This window comes from Phalaenopsis equestris, unplaced genomic scaffold (genome assembly GCF_001263595.1).
Source record: "Phalaenopsis equestris unplaced genomic scaffold, ASM126359v1 Scaffold000104, whole genome shotgun sequence".
In the NCBI taxonomy this organism is placed as follows: Eukaryota; Viridiplantae; Streptophyta; class Magnoliopsida; order Asparagales; family Orchidaceae; genus Phalaenopsis; species Phalaenopsis equestris.
In genome coordinates, this window is record NW_018164546.1 from 140807 (window position 1) to 157410 (window position 16604).

The 16604-nt window shown below is 33.0% G+C and overlaps 1 protein-coding gene across 1 annotated transcript in view; it reads right to left on the reverse strand.

The window, feature by feature from the left end:
* The window catches only part of LOC110020592 (beta-hexosaminidase 1), a 51111-nt gene that overhangs the window by 22743 nt on the left and 11764 nt on the right, over nucleotides 1-16604 (reverse strand). The window contains exons 4-9 of the mRNA XM_020718747.1: nucleotides 10629-10740; nucleotides 10456-10526; nucleotides 10228-10358; nucleotides 1938-1954; nucleotides 1628-1676; nucleotides 1008-1108 (exon numbers count right to left, since the gene is read on the reverse strand). Coding sequence (XP_020574406.1) covers nucleotides 1008-1108; nucleotides 1628-1676; nucleotides 1938-1954; nucleotides 10228-10358; nucleotides 10456-10526; nucleotides 10629-10740 — 481 coding nt within the window. The remainder of the gene's footprint in view (nucleotides 1-1007; nucleotides 1109-1627; nucleotides 1677-1937; nucleotides 1955-10227; nucleotides 10359-10455; nucleotides 10527-10628; nucleotides 10741-16604) is intronic.

Consider the following 16604-nt stretch of genomic DNA (forward strand, 5'->3'; position numbering starts at 1 on the left):
TTTTGTATCATATAGCTTCTCTGACCACTCCTTTTAAAATCTTGTATGGTCATAATCCACCCCATTTGCTGCATTATGGAGAGAGTACTGCGTCAGTGTCTCTAGTGAATCAGTATTTAGAAGAGCGGGTAAAGAGTGAGAGAAATTGAAGGGATATTTATTGAAAGCTCAACAAGATATGAAGAAACAAGCAAACAAACTTCGAAGGGATGTGCAGTTTGTAGTGGAAAATAGAGTTTATCTAAAATTTTGACCCTTTTGACAGAAGACATTGGCAAGACGCAAGAATGAAAAGCTCACATAGGAACGAGAAGTTTTCCTCACATTATTTTAGTCCTTATGAGATCACTGAGTACATTGGTATGGTGGCTTATCGTTTAAAATAGTTGTCTTCATCAAAACTTCATCAAGTGTTCCATATATCAAAGTTGTGACGTGCTATTGGTGATAATGTGCTCTCTTCTTCACTCCCTCCTACTTTGATTGAAGATATGAAAGTTCTCTTTGAGCTACTAGAGTGAAAAGGAGTGAACCAAGAAAACATAGATGGAAAATAAGTGTTGATAAAATGAAAATGCTTGCCAAATTATGACATCACGTGGGAGCCAAATGAGATCCAACAATAATTTCCTTTTTCTGCCTCGTACTCCACTGAGCCGAGTAATTTCACTGAACCCACACCGAATCCACCAAATAATTTGAAGACCTATTTTAGAGGCAAGACTAAAAAAACAATTTAGTCATTTGTTAGTTTTATTGTTTTGTCTAAAAGGGAAATATGTTTAGGGTTGGGGTACATGTGATTCTGTCGAGAGATTTGACCTACCTCTAGAATTGTAGGTCTATTTTATTTGGGTGTTTGGGATTGTGTTGTTCTGTGCAAGTGGAATAAAATATTTTATTTCGCTCTAATTTTTATGGAAATTTGCTGGTTCCTATCATGTAATAAATAAAATTTCATTTCAGCTTTCAGGTATTTATAAGAACAATAAAAAAAGAACATTTACCTTTCAAAATTCCAGAAATAACATCAAATGTGTATTCCTTTGTGAAATCAAGTGGTTCTTTGCAATTAGGAGAAGGCCATAGATCAGGATAAGCAACACCCCTGCACAAATATATGACAAGAAGATGAAAAAATGGAATTCAAAATGGGATTAGGCAGATGTATGCTCCAAACACAATCCTTTTAAACCGGCATTTCACATGAAATTTAACATTTGAAACTGGGACCAAAAGAGAAAGAAAACCAAAGGATTTAATGAAGGGTAGTGGATATGTGATCCTAACCAAACCAGTTTATAAAAAGCAGTTAACCCATGAAGTTCAACAATATGCTATATCTTACTTTTAGATGTACAAAATTTCACTATTGAACCACCAAAAATAGTTACGAGCTTGATTTCCCTAGCAACATGCAAGATTATCTTCAAGTTCATGTAAAAAATTAATAACTTAATGCCTATCAATGTTATTATTGAAATTTTTGAACTGATTGGCAAGGTTCTTATTAAGCACACTATAAGCCACGTTTCACTTCTCTAAACAATATAATTGGTCTTGAATATGATATTATAACCATCTCTTTGTCTGAAATACATCAAGATGACAAGTTGAAGGACCATACCATGACTCAGTATGACCAGGGACATCGATCTCAGCCATGACATGAACTCCTGAAAGAGAAGAGTGTATGTTCAGCAATTAATTTACATTTTATCCACCTATCTATAGCTATTTCAGGGCATCTTGAACAAACTAGGTAAGAAGCTATCAATATGCCAAAATAAATGATAAGCAATAACCAATAAAATTGCAAAATTGATACACCAGGAAAAAAGTTTATAGCACTTTGAAAATATCCAAGTAGAAACTAAAAGCAATATCAAAGTGTGTTAAATTTTACAGTTATGTAGCCATGATATATTCAAGCACACCTCGTCTCTTTGCAAAACTTTCATCCATGAGGTGCATCGAGCCAAGACGAACCACAAAAGAAGAAAAAAATACAAAAAAGATCAGTTAGAGAAAGTACATGTCCAGGTGAAAGGAAAACAGCAAAAAACAAAAAAACAACCAAATAGTGATCGCTAAGAATAACTGAATGAAATTTACAAATAATGTCAACATGACATTCAGAGATCGCACATAACAGAATCTGCACAGAACAACTTATAAAATACTTTAGCATACAAAAAGTAGATATGTAAAAATATGATAATACATAAGAATAGTTCTTGCTTTGTTAAACATTTCTAAGTTTAATACTGAATAAAATTCCGTCAATAAGAAATTATCCGTCTAAATTTTACATTCCATCACAATGGAAATCAAATGACCACCAATCGATAGTAACTAAGTTCGCTTCAACCCAGTGCAAATACCTTAGTAGAATAAAAATTTTTGAAACAACCAAGCCATGTTTGAGTCATATAATTGAGACTGTTCCAGTATTGTGTTCTAATAATAATACAAGTATAATGCAGTATTTATGCAATAAAATCACCTAATAGTTCTTCAGAAGTTTAGTAAGACAACAAATTTGGGTATTATTCTAAAGGATGATCTATCCTTGGGCTATATTCTAATAAATACACTTTCTTATTAACCTTACAAAATGTCCACAATATTGCATGTGCATGCTCTTGTTTCAAAAGAAGTTACGGTGATCAGCCAACTAAAACAAACACTACTAAAAAATTTGAGATTTGGCAGCATTTGTTTGCAGCGGTTTCAGAAGTGTCTCTAAAACCCATTTATAAAGGCAGTTATAAACCGCCGTAAATTATAACACACACACCCCACCCCACGCCACCCCAAAACTAAACCTCATAACATTGCTTCCGCCAAGTTCCTTCATTACCAATTGAGGCTTCGCATACGAACCCTAAAGGCCACGACGAAGAGAGGATGTACACAAGGATTTCATTGGTCATGAGCACCTTCATAGAGTATGTACACAAGGATTTGGAGTTACTTCAACCCACTACTTTCTACACGGTACTACTACCACCAACGAAAGTAATGGAGGAAATAACTTTGCTCGAATAGTCGGAGTGGAATGGGACATAAAAACTATAAGGCATGATATTTGAGACTTCACTTCATTTCGTGATGAGATAAAGAGGATTTATATGACTTGAGAGACGACATCCAGCACTAAGTCATTCACATATACATATATAATATGCACGCATAGATTACAACAATAGCCATTAGAAATATATAATGGAGCTTCATCCGCAGTGAAATTAGAAGCAATATAATCCACTATTCAGAGGAGCTTTGAGCTCAGGAACGCATATATCTCCAAAAGAGTGAAAATAAAAAACAATTTGACAGTGCTTTTCATCCATTGCCAAAATTCAGAACTCCGTCCATGACCTTTGTTGTCAAAGCATTTTTCAGGTGAATATCTGATTCTCAGCATTAACAAATGCATTGTTGTTGAGCCTGCTGAAGAGCTATTGTTTCCTTCTAATTAATTAATACTCCTTTTAGCATGCTTAATTTTTTTTACTTTTTGCATTTGTAGCATGCTTAATTTTTTTTACATTTTTGCATTTGTTTTACATTTTTGCATTTGTTTTTTAATGAAATCGCACTTTAAAGAAAGGTATTTTCACGTTTTGTTGCAGATATAACCAGTAGAACAACTAGAGAGAATTTGAGTGGAATTGAAGCGAAACGGAGAAAATTGGAACAAACGGGGTTACCAGCAGGTTGGCGCCTAGCCACTGCCCCACAGCACTTTGGCGCTACAGATAACGCCTGGGCGCCAAAGTTCTCCCACGCAAAGCTAGACGCCAGAACTGTCCAGTGCGGTTTCTGCAGTTGGTAATGTACGAATTTGGAAGTTAAGAAGTCATGGAAACAGCTCAAACGAAGAGAGGATCATTTGAAAGGTCTTGGAGAAAGCTTAAGGGTGCAGAAATCGAGAGTTTAGAGTTTGGTTTTACATTTTTCCCGCATTTCCTTAGAGAGAATTGAGAGAATATTGTAAGGGGTTATTGTTAGCAGTGCAAGAAACATTTAAAGATCACTTGGGGAGGAGTTTACACTTCTTTTCTAGGCAGCAAGTTAAGTGTTTCACTCTACATTGTCTTGTATTAGTTGTGAACTCATTTTATATGAATTTGCTCTATTATAAGATAATGAATTGTAGTGTTTTCTTCATTCGCTGTGAGTAGATCCTTTATACCTTTTCCTTGTGATGAATTAGTAATATGTGTAGGGTATTTATTTGTATTTAGCATAGGTTTTTAATCACTAAAGTGATGGTTTTACTTTGTACTTCATTTACTTATCATTCTGGCCAAGTGACATGTTAAAATTTGTTGTGAATCTTTAATGACTCGAGAGAGCTATAACTTTAACAAATAGGAGAAACCACATTGCATTAATGAGTGAAGGAAAAGTAATCCATAGGGCAATGCAAATTGATAGGGAAATAGACTTTGATGGGTTCTAATTAGGTTTCTACAGTAATAGGCAGAAACACTAATCAAGTTTAAACCAACTTCTTTATGCACTTGAAAGAAGGTAAAGAATAGGTTTGTTCATATTTTTCACTTACTACCTCTATTCTAAATGTCCATTCCTATACACATTACTTATGTCTTTGCAAGGGAATGGTAGTTTTCTTATCTCGATCTTTCTCGATTTCATTAGCTTAGTATAATTAATTTAAGAGTAAATCAATAGGTTTAGTGATAATTGGATTAACAAGCATAACTTTGATCAGCTATAATTCCAAGCTAAGACTCATTAAAGTAGGCTAAAACTTTCCATAGGTGTAAAATCATAGCTCTTCTTGTGGGATCAATAATTCAGACTCAATAATCTAATATTACTTGACCGATACATACACTTGCGTGAAAATCCTAGTGTGTAATGTTACATTATTGTAAAACTCAAGTTTTAAAAGTTATAATACCTATTCAAGATTTCAAAATTTTCATCCAAAAGCACTAGGTTAAATCAGAGTTCAATCATTAATCACCTTTAAAATCATCATTGCAACTGACCCATGTGAGTTGTTACCAAAATCACTTTACTAGGTTGAGTGCTCCTGTCAAATGTCATCAAAGACAAGTAAGAACAACTTAGAAGTCACCAGTTACCTTGAAAGAAGACTTCTTTGACGTGCATCAAGTGAATCTAAATCAAGCATCATTATTTAACGTACAATATGCTAACAGCTTGGTAATGAATGTCATGCCTCAAGTCATTGAATTGATCACGAAATGAAGAATTGTCTCGCATCTCATGTATCATAGTTTGTATGTCCTATTCCACTCTTACTACTCAAGTAAAGTTATTGTCTCCACTACTTTCACCGATAATAGAAGTACTGTACAGAAAGTAGTTGATTGAAGTAACTTCAAATCCTTGCATATGTACTCTATCAGGGTGCTCAGGACCCACGATATCTACGAAAACCCTCTCAATTGTCTCTGCATATTCATCCACAGGTGTTGGATCATCTTCTATCAAAAGCTCACAAGCGTACATCTGTAGACAAGTAATTAACTTATAAAAAAAAATTAATCATTACAAATAAAAGAATATCTACAAAATAATAATAATAATAATACTCATTGGAGTCTAGCATCCTCAGATTAACACGATCCATCCTTATGCTTTCAACTAATATTTTCTAGTAGTAATTTATCTTGAATGAACTATATAACATAGTAAATGAGAAAATAATACATATCAATGAATTCAAAAAATAATCTCATATATTCTCTTTCCGTTTCCTAAGAAAGCTTACTCGACCCATTATGTGAGGATAAGTTTGTTTCTCAACATTTTCTCTATTATATGCCCTCTCCTTAAAAAATAAAATTTATTCTTAAATAACTAATAGTACAAAGCAGAATAATAAAGCTAACTTGATTGTCTTGTTTTGAACACTCACAATTGCACAGAATCAACACCCGTTGAGACAACCTACAAAATTTCTTCTATCGATTCATTATCTCAATGTTGTGACTTCAGGTGAATTTTATAATTACGTCACTTTACCCCCAAACAATTTAAGAACACATCCTCTAACGTGTCCAAGAAACACAAATTTTAAATGTATTATAATAAACATATAAAGATTACTAAATACATAGCATAGTAATAAAAAATAAAAAATAATGATAATTAAATTTCTTATATTAATTTTTGCTAACATTTTTTTAATGGCTCTAAACCTTTATTGTGTCGGTCTTAAAATGATATTAGCCCTCGCATTGAATCTCTAGTGACAACTAGAAAAGAAACTAGTAGTGTGGACTCTGGAATGTTGCAAAGCACGTCATTCTCATTCATCTCAATATGAACACAAGTACCTTGAGACAAATTCTAAATATCTATGCAAGTAGTAAACCCCCTATGCTTAATTAGAGCGCCATGATCATTTATAAAAGTGAAGGAGATTATAAAGATACTTAATCATAGCATTAAGCATTAGAAATTCATTTAAAATAATTTAAATAATAAAGACATGCCAATGAGTCAAATAGCTTCATCTGTTTGGAAGTTTATTGTTCAGAATTGCGAAATAATTATGGTCCTGCATTTGGCGTGACGCTTTAGTCTTGCTCCTGTGAATTAAAATGGTTGTATGTAGAAGATGGATCCAAGGATATAGTATTTTCTCTTCTACTTGGACCACCTTTGGATATGACCTTTTTAGTATATTCCAACAACTTACTTCTTGTCATATCTAGAAACATAAGAATCGTTAATACATGGTTTATGTAAAAAAAACATAATAATGATTGTCGATGTTTGGCTAGCTTGCAAATACTATAATCATGATTCTTTTTGCAATGCACTATAATTATAAGAAATTTAGAAAGCCAATAAAATGTGTTGTGATATTAGAAAATTATAAATCAGGTGATAGTAGTTTAGCATTTTTTTCCTCTTTTTAAGCAAAAAGAGAAAATACAAACAATATTTTCAAGATTATTTCGGAATCACTATTCATTATCATAAAGAACCCATGTGTTCATCAGTCTATTCAAGTATACTGGTTGAACTGCATCATCCATTCACAAAAGTTTGGAATACAATTTCTACCTAGAAGATAGTTTATGTGTGGCATTTAATGTTTTATATTTCCTAACTATATTATTAATAATAGAGCATATCATAACTTTAGCAAAACAACTTACTAAAATTTAAAACATAAAATACAGCTGAGTTAGTCTTACTCCAAAGTGATGCATTTTTAATCTCATTTCAAAATTCACATTGCCAAAAGTTTGTAAAATTTCTTAAAACTTAATAGATCTAAATTCATGCATGTAAAAGATAGAAATAAAGATGTATTAATCAATAGAAACATAATACAACTAAATTCATGTTATATATGTTTTTTATAAGTTAATTAAATTCATGATATACAAGTAAACTATTTTTAATATTCTAACATAAAAAAATCAATAATTCATAATAAAAGATCATGCATACTTTATAGTTTGTTAAGAAATTACAAATAAAAATATAAGAGAAGTAAAATCCTACTCCAATTAAGATCAAAACTGCATATAATATAGAATGACTATATAAGTTCAATACAACTTTAAAAATTTATCTCATTTTTTCTCTATTAGAGGTTATGCTATAATAAAAAATATATCTTTGTTTTACTCTTATAAAAACTTCTAATTTTAATTTTAGGATCTTGAACGTAAAACACCGGCTCCACTTGAGAAAAGAAAATAAATGGACCATGCTCTATTTTTTCACCAATACGAATTAAACGTAAAAAAGTTTACTAAAACAAGTCCAAATTGGTCTTTCTCAGTCTCAATAGTATCTGTGATCGGCCACTAACATTTGAGCAGGACAACCTGAAATAAGCTGGAGTAACTAATATCAATAATATCATACAACGTATGATATTATCAATAGAAAATAAGTTGGAGTAACTAATTTTGATTTCTCTTATTATCATCATAAGAAAAGATATAAAATTTATTAACATTTATATAAAATCCCTTAGAACTCTACGCAACTTTGTTAAGTTCAATTGCAAGTGTTATAATTTCATCAGGTAACAAAGGATTATTGACTTTTTAATCTATAAAGAATAATAAGCTGTATTAAACAAAATACATTTACATTTCAACATGTTAAAAAATGTATTTCTTGATTGAATCACTTATGAGATCTTTCGTTCATAAGTTTCTTAATATCTAAAGAAAAAAATTTATGTGTATCTTTTATTTTGCTCACTACCAATAAAGGTTTATCTATATGATGATATATTACCATAATGACAAAACATGTATCTATGGGTTTGCACTAAAATCTTTCATCCAAGAAAAATTTTGTAGTCCGTTCCAATGAAATTTCCCAACTACACAATTTATAATATAATTACTCGTTTAATGGTCACTTTGTACTCATGAGCATAAGTGTTATTTGAGATCCCTTTAAATATCTAAAATAAAATTATATTGTTTCCTCGGTTATATATCCTTCTACAATTGACCCCTCGGGTTGTGTCTTATTTCCAACATATTCCTTGAGCACCAAGAAAAACTGATAAATTACATTTTTATCATACACGGCTCAAGTTAACTTGAAGAATAAATCTTAAAATTCTATATATTACCTCTCAAATTATAACATCTAACTGTAATGCACTATCTATGTGATGTAGGACGTATAAGGTTTAGCTTCTTAGAGTAACTACAATAATGCAAAGAATATATATCACACAAAAAAATTTAGGATTCACACAAAACAATCATAAAATAACATAAAATAAAAAACTCACTTCCTTAAATACAGATAAGAAAAGACCAGATATAAAGCCTAAATGATAATGCAAATTTTGAATAAATCTAAAAAGATCAAGTAGAAATTCAAACAACAAAATCATTTAGCAATTTCAAATCTCCACCTCATTTAAAATTTTAATTGCATAAACTTTAAACAAAATCTAGAACTCCAGCAAGCCGATAAAAAATTATTTGCAAGAAATTAGATAAAGTAAAAAAAAAAACACCCAAAAAAAATGCCAAACATAGGTACAAAGCAATAACTTTCATTGCAATTATATAGTCACATTATGCTGCTTTTAAAAGGAAGCACACATCAAACATGTAAAGAAGTTTGAAAATAAAAATAAAATAAAATTATTGAATCCAAAGGCTGAATAATTTGGAGCATGGAAAACTATTTATGGATTTCTTAACTCCAGATCAATAGATATGGCCGACAAAAAATTATCTCAAGTCAAGACATGTTAATAGAATTTATGTGCAAATTTTAATTTAAAACCTAAGCAAAAGTCAAAGAAAATACTTAAAAATTAGTTTTTGTAGCCCGCATGCCACTTAAACAATAAAATGAATCGCGAGTGGCCCTTTCAAGCAGAATCCTAAGCAATAGACTGAACTGCCATAATGCTGTGGGATAACGTGATCCACATTAGCATGAAACCAGAAAAATTGAAACAGCGTTGATGTAAGGGAATCATATGTATAGAAATTAGTTGAAGCCAACAATAGGGGTGGACTCCAGTACTATTCAATTCAAATAATTAAATAAAAGCACATTTTATCCTCAATTTCAGCACATAATTGAAGCTTCCTACGAATTGAACTTGGAACCAAATTGAAGCTATGTCAAACCATATATACCTAGTAATGGGGTACCAAATTAACAGAGAATAACACCTCCATGCTATCGTTACCATATAGACTAAAATAGTAAAATTATGTGGCATTCAACCACTAGGTGTTCAACTTCTAAACGTCAGTAAATGCAATCATGATGTAAATTTAAATTTTCAAATGAATTGTGGTTTTATGAAATGTTGCAATGCTTTCACGTTCAAAAGATTACTTGCAACATTAAACAGAAAAATAAAAAATATATAAGAAATAAAAAAAATATTACTTCCAACATTGTACAAAAGATTACTTGCAACATTAAACAGAAAAATAAAAAAAATATTACTTCCAACATTGTACAAGAAGTATATCAAAGCTTTCAATTTGCAAAATAACAGATACTAGGATATTAACTGCATTCATCAACAATGACGATCTATTTTTTTCTGATGGTTTAACAGTGTACTAAAACATTTTAAGAGCTTAACTCAACATATTCAGATATTTTTGGGCAATTTCAGGTATTCTGCAATCATAATATATAACATGGGAAGCAACACCATGGTGAATGTAAATTAAAACAAAAAAATCGGCATACTCAACAATTTCATAAGCATCCTCAACCGTGTATCTCTCCCACTTCGTATAAGAACCCTCCCATAAATTTGGATAAGCGGGTACCTCTAAAGGAAAGGATTCTTCGTCTATGATGTGCCAATGCAGAACATTCTATTGAACAAAAACAAGAACACTAATTAAGATAAAATAGTGATAGATTATCCAGAAAACAATGAAAAACTTGGATTTAAAAAAGAGAACTACTTACTAGTTTAGCATAAGACATGGATTCAATTACTTGCTTGATGACGTTTACAGGTAGGAAATGTCTGGAGCTGTCTGAAATGATATAGTGCATTTATATTTATGTAAGTTCTTAATATCAAGCACAAAACCTCCAGACATAAACAAATCAAATTTGAGGTTAAACTATTTCTTTACCAAGAAGCAACCCGCGGAAGGAAAACCGGGGTTCATCATAAATGTACCATGGGGCCTTATTCACTTCTACAGTTTTGGTTTTGTAATTAAACGTAAACAACTGGCTCAAAGTCTGGAATTTATAAAGATCAGTTGAAAAACAATTTAACAGCTTTTATACAAGGATAAAAAAAACTTGTTCGCAAGAAGGAATATAGAAATAAACATAAATGGCAATGTGGCATGCCCCATATATTACTTATTCATAAATATCAAGTCAACAATAAAAGCATCTCACCATCATGCAAACTTGCAAAACAATATAAACAAGCACTTCTTAAATATGTGCTTTCAGTATCAATACAACAGTGACATTTTGTTTCAGCCAAGCAAAATGAATAAAGAATTTTCTAAATCATAAATATTTGGAGTGTAGCACCCAATTTGTTTGCCTCATTAGAGTTGTTTATTGCTTTAAAGTCTTGCTAAGTCTACTTGTGGAACTTAGCTGGTCAGATTTGAAACGATATCTCGAAGAAATCGGTTCAACGTTGATTCGTAGATCAATCTAAACTCTTATAGAGTGTTGAACTACTTTGTTCCCTAGTCGGTCATATAGGAGAAGGCCTGGTCGAATAATCCAAGAGCTACAATAAAATCGGGGTCCCAAGAAAGCCCCAAGAGTATTCAATATCCCTGATCAGATTCCTTAGACTCCAAAAGATCCTAATTTTATTACCAATGCCGCACTAACCATCATCGCCTACTCAACAGTCAAGCCCATCAAAAGACTTAAAATGTACACTTCATGTACGAACTGGCAGCCACTCTCAGATGGTTCTATGGAGTGCCACAAATCATCATCTCTCCCATGCATCATAACGAATCACCAGCCAACTAAGCATCCAATACTTGCCATTCAATGCCTGATCACTCTAGAACTTGCCACACAGCCCACTATGCATGTCATCGACAAATATGGTGGTTCGTGGCTCCTGCTTGTTTTCCACCCAAACCCTTCTCAAGCCAATAAAGCGCCTATAAATACCCGTTTGTGGGCTTCACCAGCAAGAAAGGTGATGAATTCAAAACAAACTATAACTTTGCAAGATTGTAACCAAAGAGAGAGGGAATCTGATAAGAGTGGGGTTTATAATCATCTTCCTCAGATTTAGTGGAATTCTTCCCATCTCGCCTTAGAATAGATGTAAGTTGCTAAATGGATCATTTAAAGATCTTTGTGTAGCAAGTATTCACTCTTTTTGCCACTCTTAATTCTAGCTTCTCAATTCTCTGAATGGTCAACACTTCCTTTGTTAGGAGGTAATGCAATTTGAACGCTCAACTTCCCCGTTAGTCACTTTCAATTAAAACATTCCTTCTCCATTCACGTAAACAAATCAGGACCTACACTAGTGAATACACTGATCATCCTTAACTAGTTCTGACCGGTCACATATTTTGGCGCTCTCGTTGATGCAAGCTCAATTTGGCTAAGAAATCAATAGAAGAGTGTCCGATCTCCTGTAGCAAACTACCATCACCATCGTCCTCATTTGTGCTCCCTAACAAGAACGACCATAAATGCCCACCCAACAGACAATGATGTTTCTAATTATATTAAAATTCATGGAATTTTCCTGTGTACTACCTAAAAATGGCAAAAAGGTAAATTAAAATTCAATTTTAAACTATACATCATTATTTGCACCTTCCGAAAATCACCAAAATTACTTTCATAAACTTCTATTATTTTGCTCATTTTGATACATAGAGGTTATTTGTATTTAAATAAATTCCTAAAATTGTAATTAATCTTAGTATCGTGTTTATAGAAGCAGTTATTGTAGCGGCACTGCAGCAACACAGAAACACCGAAACCAAAACCCATCTATCATGGGAAGCAACGACTGAATCATTTTATAGGACTGAGGTTGAACGTTTAATATATATATATATATATATATATATGTGTGTGAGTGTGTGTTATATATGTGTGTGTGTGTGTGTGTGTGTGTGTGTGTGTGTAACAAACCCACTTGACAACTCACCAACTCCAAGTTCGTCATTAATAAGCTCACTCTGATAGTGGGTCAGCACAATTCAACGTTCGAACATTTCATTGCAAAAAAGGACCCATCAACCATCATTGTAGTGTTGTAGAGTGTGTCAAATTTTACTTATATCAATGAAATCATGATGCATCTCCTATCAGCAAAGTCCCAACTTCAGCTGCATCTCACCCTCAACAAGAAACTAATGACGCTGCCGAGAGAAAGCCTTAATGAACATGTCGGTTGTTTGAAGATCAGATGAGATATGAGAAAGAGAAATGACAGCATTATCATAGGCTTCTCGAATAGAATGACAGTCTACTTCAAAGTGTTTCGTGCGCTCATGAAAGACAGGATTAGTAGTAAGCTGGATAACACTGGTATTATCTGCATAACGAGAAGTAGACTCAATTTGAAGACAACCACGCTCAGCCAACAAACCCCGAAACCAAATGTTCTCAGAACAAGCCAATGACAGCGCAATATTCAGACTCATTAGATGACTTAGACACTCGATCTTGTCTCTTAATCTTCCAAGAAATTAAAGAGTTGTCGAGAAACATGCACCAGCCAGTAATAGATCAACGTGTATCAAAACAACCAGCCCAATCAACATCACTATAGATTGTTAAGCGAATAGGAGACTTCGCAGAAAAGAACAAACCACGATGATAAGTATATTTCAAATATCTAACAATACAGCTTACTGCAGCTAAATAAAAATATGTAGGTTCCTGCATAAATTGACTAACTTGTTGCACAGCAAATGAAATATCAGGACGTGTGATGGTTAGATAATTGAGACTCCCAACAAGTTGTCGATATAGAAATGGATTAAATAAAAAATCATCCTCATTCCGTTGATATTTGACATTCACTTCCAAAGAAGTATCAACAGGATGATCTTTTTGAAGCCCAGCCAAAGCAATGAGTTTCATAGTATAATTATGTTGGTGAAGAAAAATGCCAGCAGGAGAAGAGTGAACTTCAAGGCCTAAGAAATAAGTTGAAGAACCCAAATTCTTCATGTGAAAAGAACCCTGAAGACGCTTGAAGACGCTTCCCCTGAAGACGCTTCTGTAACTGAGACATCAATTGAGTATCAGATCCTGTGATGACAATATCATCAACATAGACTGATAAAGACAATTCCCTAGTCAATCTTGCAAAGAAATAATGAAGAATCATACTGAATTTGAGTAAAAGAGAAGCTAAGAAGAGTATTACGAAACTTTTCAAACCAGGCTTGTGGAGCCTATTTCAAACCGCATAGAGACATTTGAGCTTACAAACATCATGAGAGGGTGTAGAAAACAAGTCTGGAAGAGGAGTCATATAGATATCTTCTTTGAGGTCTCCATGCAAAAATACGTTCTTGACATCCATTTATCGTAAGGATCAGTTTTTAGATGCAGCAATAGATAGGACAAGTCGGACAGTGGTCATCTTAGTCATAAATGAAAAGGTTTCTTTATAATCAATCTCATACTCTTGTCGATTGCCAAGAGCTATCAATCGTGTCTTATATCTGTCAAGAGAATCATCAGATCGAACCTTAAGGAAATAAACCCATTTACAGTCAATGAGTTTAATGTCTGCAGAACATGAAACAATATCCCAAGTGTGATTGTCTTAAAGTATTTGAAACTCCTCTTGCATGGCTTTTATTCAAGAAGCTTATTTAGTGGCCTGAGAATAAGATGTAGGAACTTTAATATTAGTTAAAACATGCAGAATAGCCATATCTATTTGGAGGACGAACGTGCCAAGTTGATCGTCGATGAATCATTGGAGCATTTTCAGGGGCAGGGTCGGGAATGACTGGAGACGAAAGGGCCAGACACCGTGTGTAGAAAAGGTCAAGCTTGAATCGTTTATCAAAAGAAGAAACATCAAAGTGATGAAGTATAATAGTGTCAGATGTCGAAAGATGATGCTCAAAATAGTATTCATGTTCAATAAAAATCACATCCCGAGAGATAACACCATCGATTATTAATCGAGTCAAAACACAAAACCTTTATGATTATGACTGTAACACATAAAGGCACATCAAATAGACTGGGCTGCCAACTTATGACGTTCATGAGCAGGTAAATGAACAATGCAAACACATCTGAAAGTATGTAGCATATGATAATTATGATATTTATCAAAAATTCGATGGGAGAATCAAACTTCAATTCTTGATATGGTAAATGATTAATCAGATAAACTGCAGCAAATAAAGCTTCTGTCCAAAACTTAGCTGGAACTGAAGATTCTAGCAACAATGTGCGCACCATATCCAACATATGACGATTTTTCTGTTCGGCAACTTCACTATGCTGAAGTGTATACAGATATGAACGGTGCGAGATAATAACCTTGTTATGAAGAAATGCTTAAAATTCATGAGACATATATTCATCACCATTGTCAAACCGTAAGGTTCATTGAAAGTGGAAAATTGAGTTTCAATATATGTCACAACGGTTTGAAACATGATAAACATTTATGCTTTAGAAAGCAAAAAATAGATCTATATGAATTGGTTATAATCGTCAATAAATGTCACAAAATTTTTAAATTGAGCTGTGAAATAATCAGTATAATTCCTCAAACATCACTATGAATAAAATATCAAACATTTATTGGCACGATTGTCCAAAATAGGAAAAGGCAATGTCTTACTTTTGCCTAATTTACAGGAAGAACAGTTAACTAATAAACTTTTATCTATAGAACCAAGAGCACCACTTTGCAATAAATGATTTAAAAAACGTTATTTGGATAACCTAATCGTCTATGCCAGAAGCCAGTCTTATTTTCAACCATTGAAGAAGCAAATGACAACGTCCGAGGAATCGAAAAATGTAATAGAAATAACTTATCCACTTTAGTCTGTTTTGCTATCTTCTTTCCCAACACCTGACCCTACACAGCACAACAATCATGAGAAAAATGTACATCACAGTTATTATCCACCATTTAACAAACGGAAAGTGAGTTCGTAGATAATTTAGGAGAAACCAAGACATGTCAGAAGAAAAGGCAAATATCACCAATTGTCGTAATTAGAATATTATTTTCATCAACAACCTGAATATGTTGAATACCAGTACACGGGTATCGACTATGTAATAAATCAAATGTGTCGGTCATATGATTCGTGGCGTCGGAATCAGAAAATCAATGAGAGGGAACATAACTAATAGTCTTAACTTTCCCTTGAAGACCAAGAGCATAAAAGGCAGAGAGAATCATCTATTGAACCATATCTGGTGTGAGAACATATTATTGTCAGCAACTGTCGATGTCGAACCACAATTGTGAGAGTCGACACCATAGCATAAAGTGCTTGTGATTTGCGATTTTGAGGTAGTGTAAGACACTCCTTAACAATATGTTGATTTTTCTTGCAATAATTGCATAACTTCTTACTACATTGGCGAACTATATGACCAATTCTTTGCAGCTGTGACACTGCTTTATTTCATTTCCTCGGGTATGAGTAGCATATGCAACATTAACTATTTTTGATGATCCACTGGTTGTACTAATAGCGGTTTATGTCGTCAATCTTTGTTCTTCACGCAGTAATTCACTAAAACATACATGTAAACAAGAAACCGGATCTTTATTCAACAACCCAGCCCGAGTAGTTTCAACTTCAGGTTTGAACTTCATCAAAAACTGACCACGACGACTCTCTTCATGAATAGCCTGAAGACTACCTAAATTCTCCTTTGATACATAGCATGGATAATGCTAGAATATTCGCTCCATAAATTGAGAAAGCCAAAATAATATTATTCAATTGATATGACTATAATTACTCATATGAAGTTCTAATTGAAAGTGCCTTGCAATATTATTTTGATTATAGACGTATTTCAAATATTTCCACATTTATTTAGCTGTGTCAAATGATCGTAAGTTGTTCGCAATATGAGTATCAATG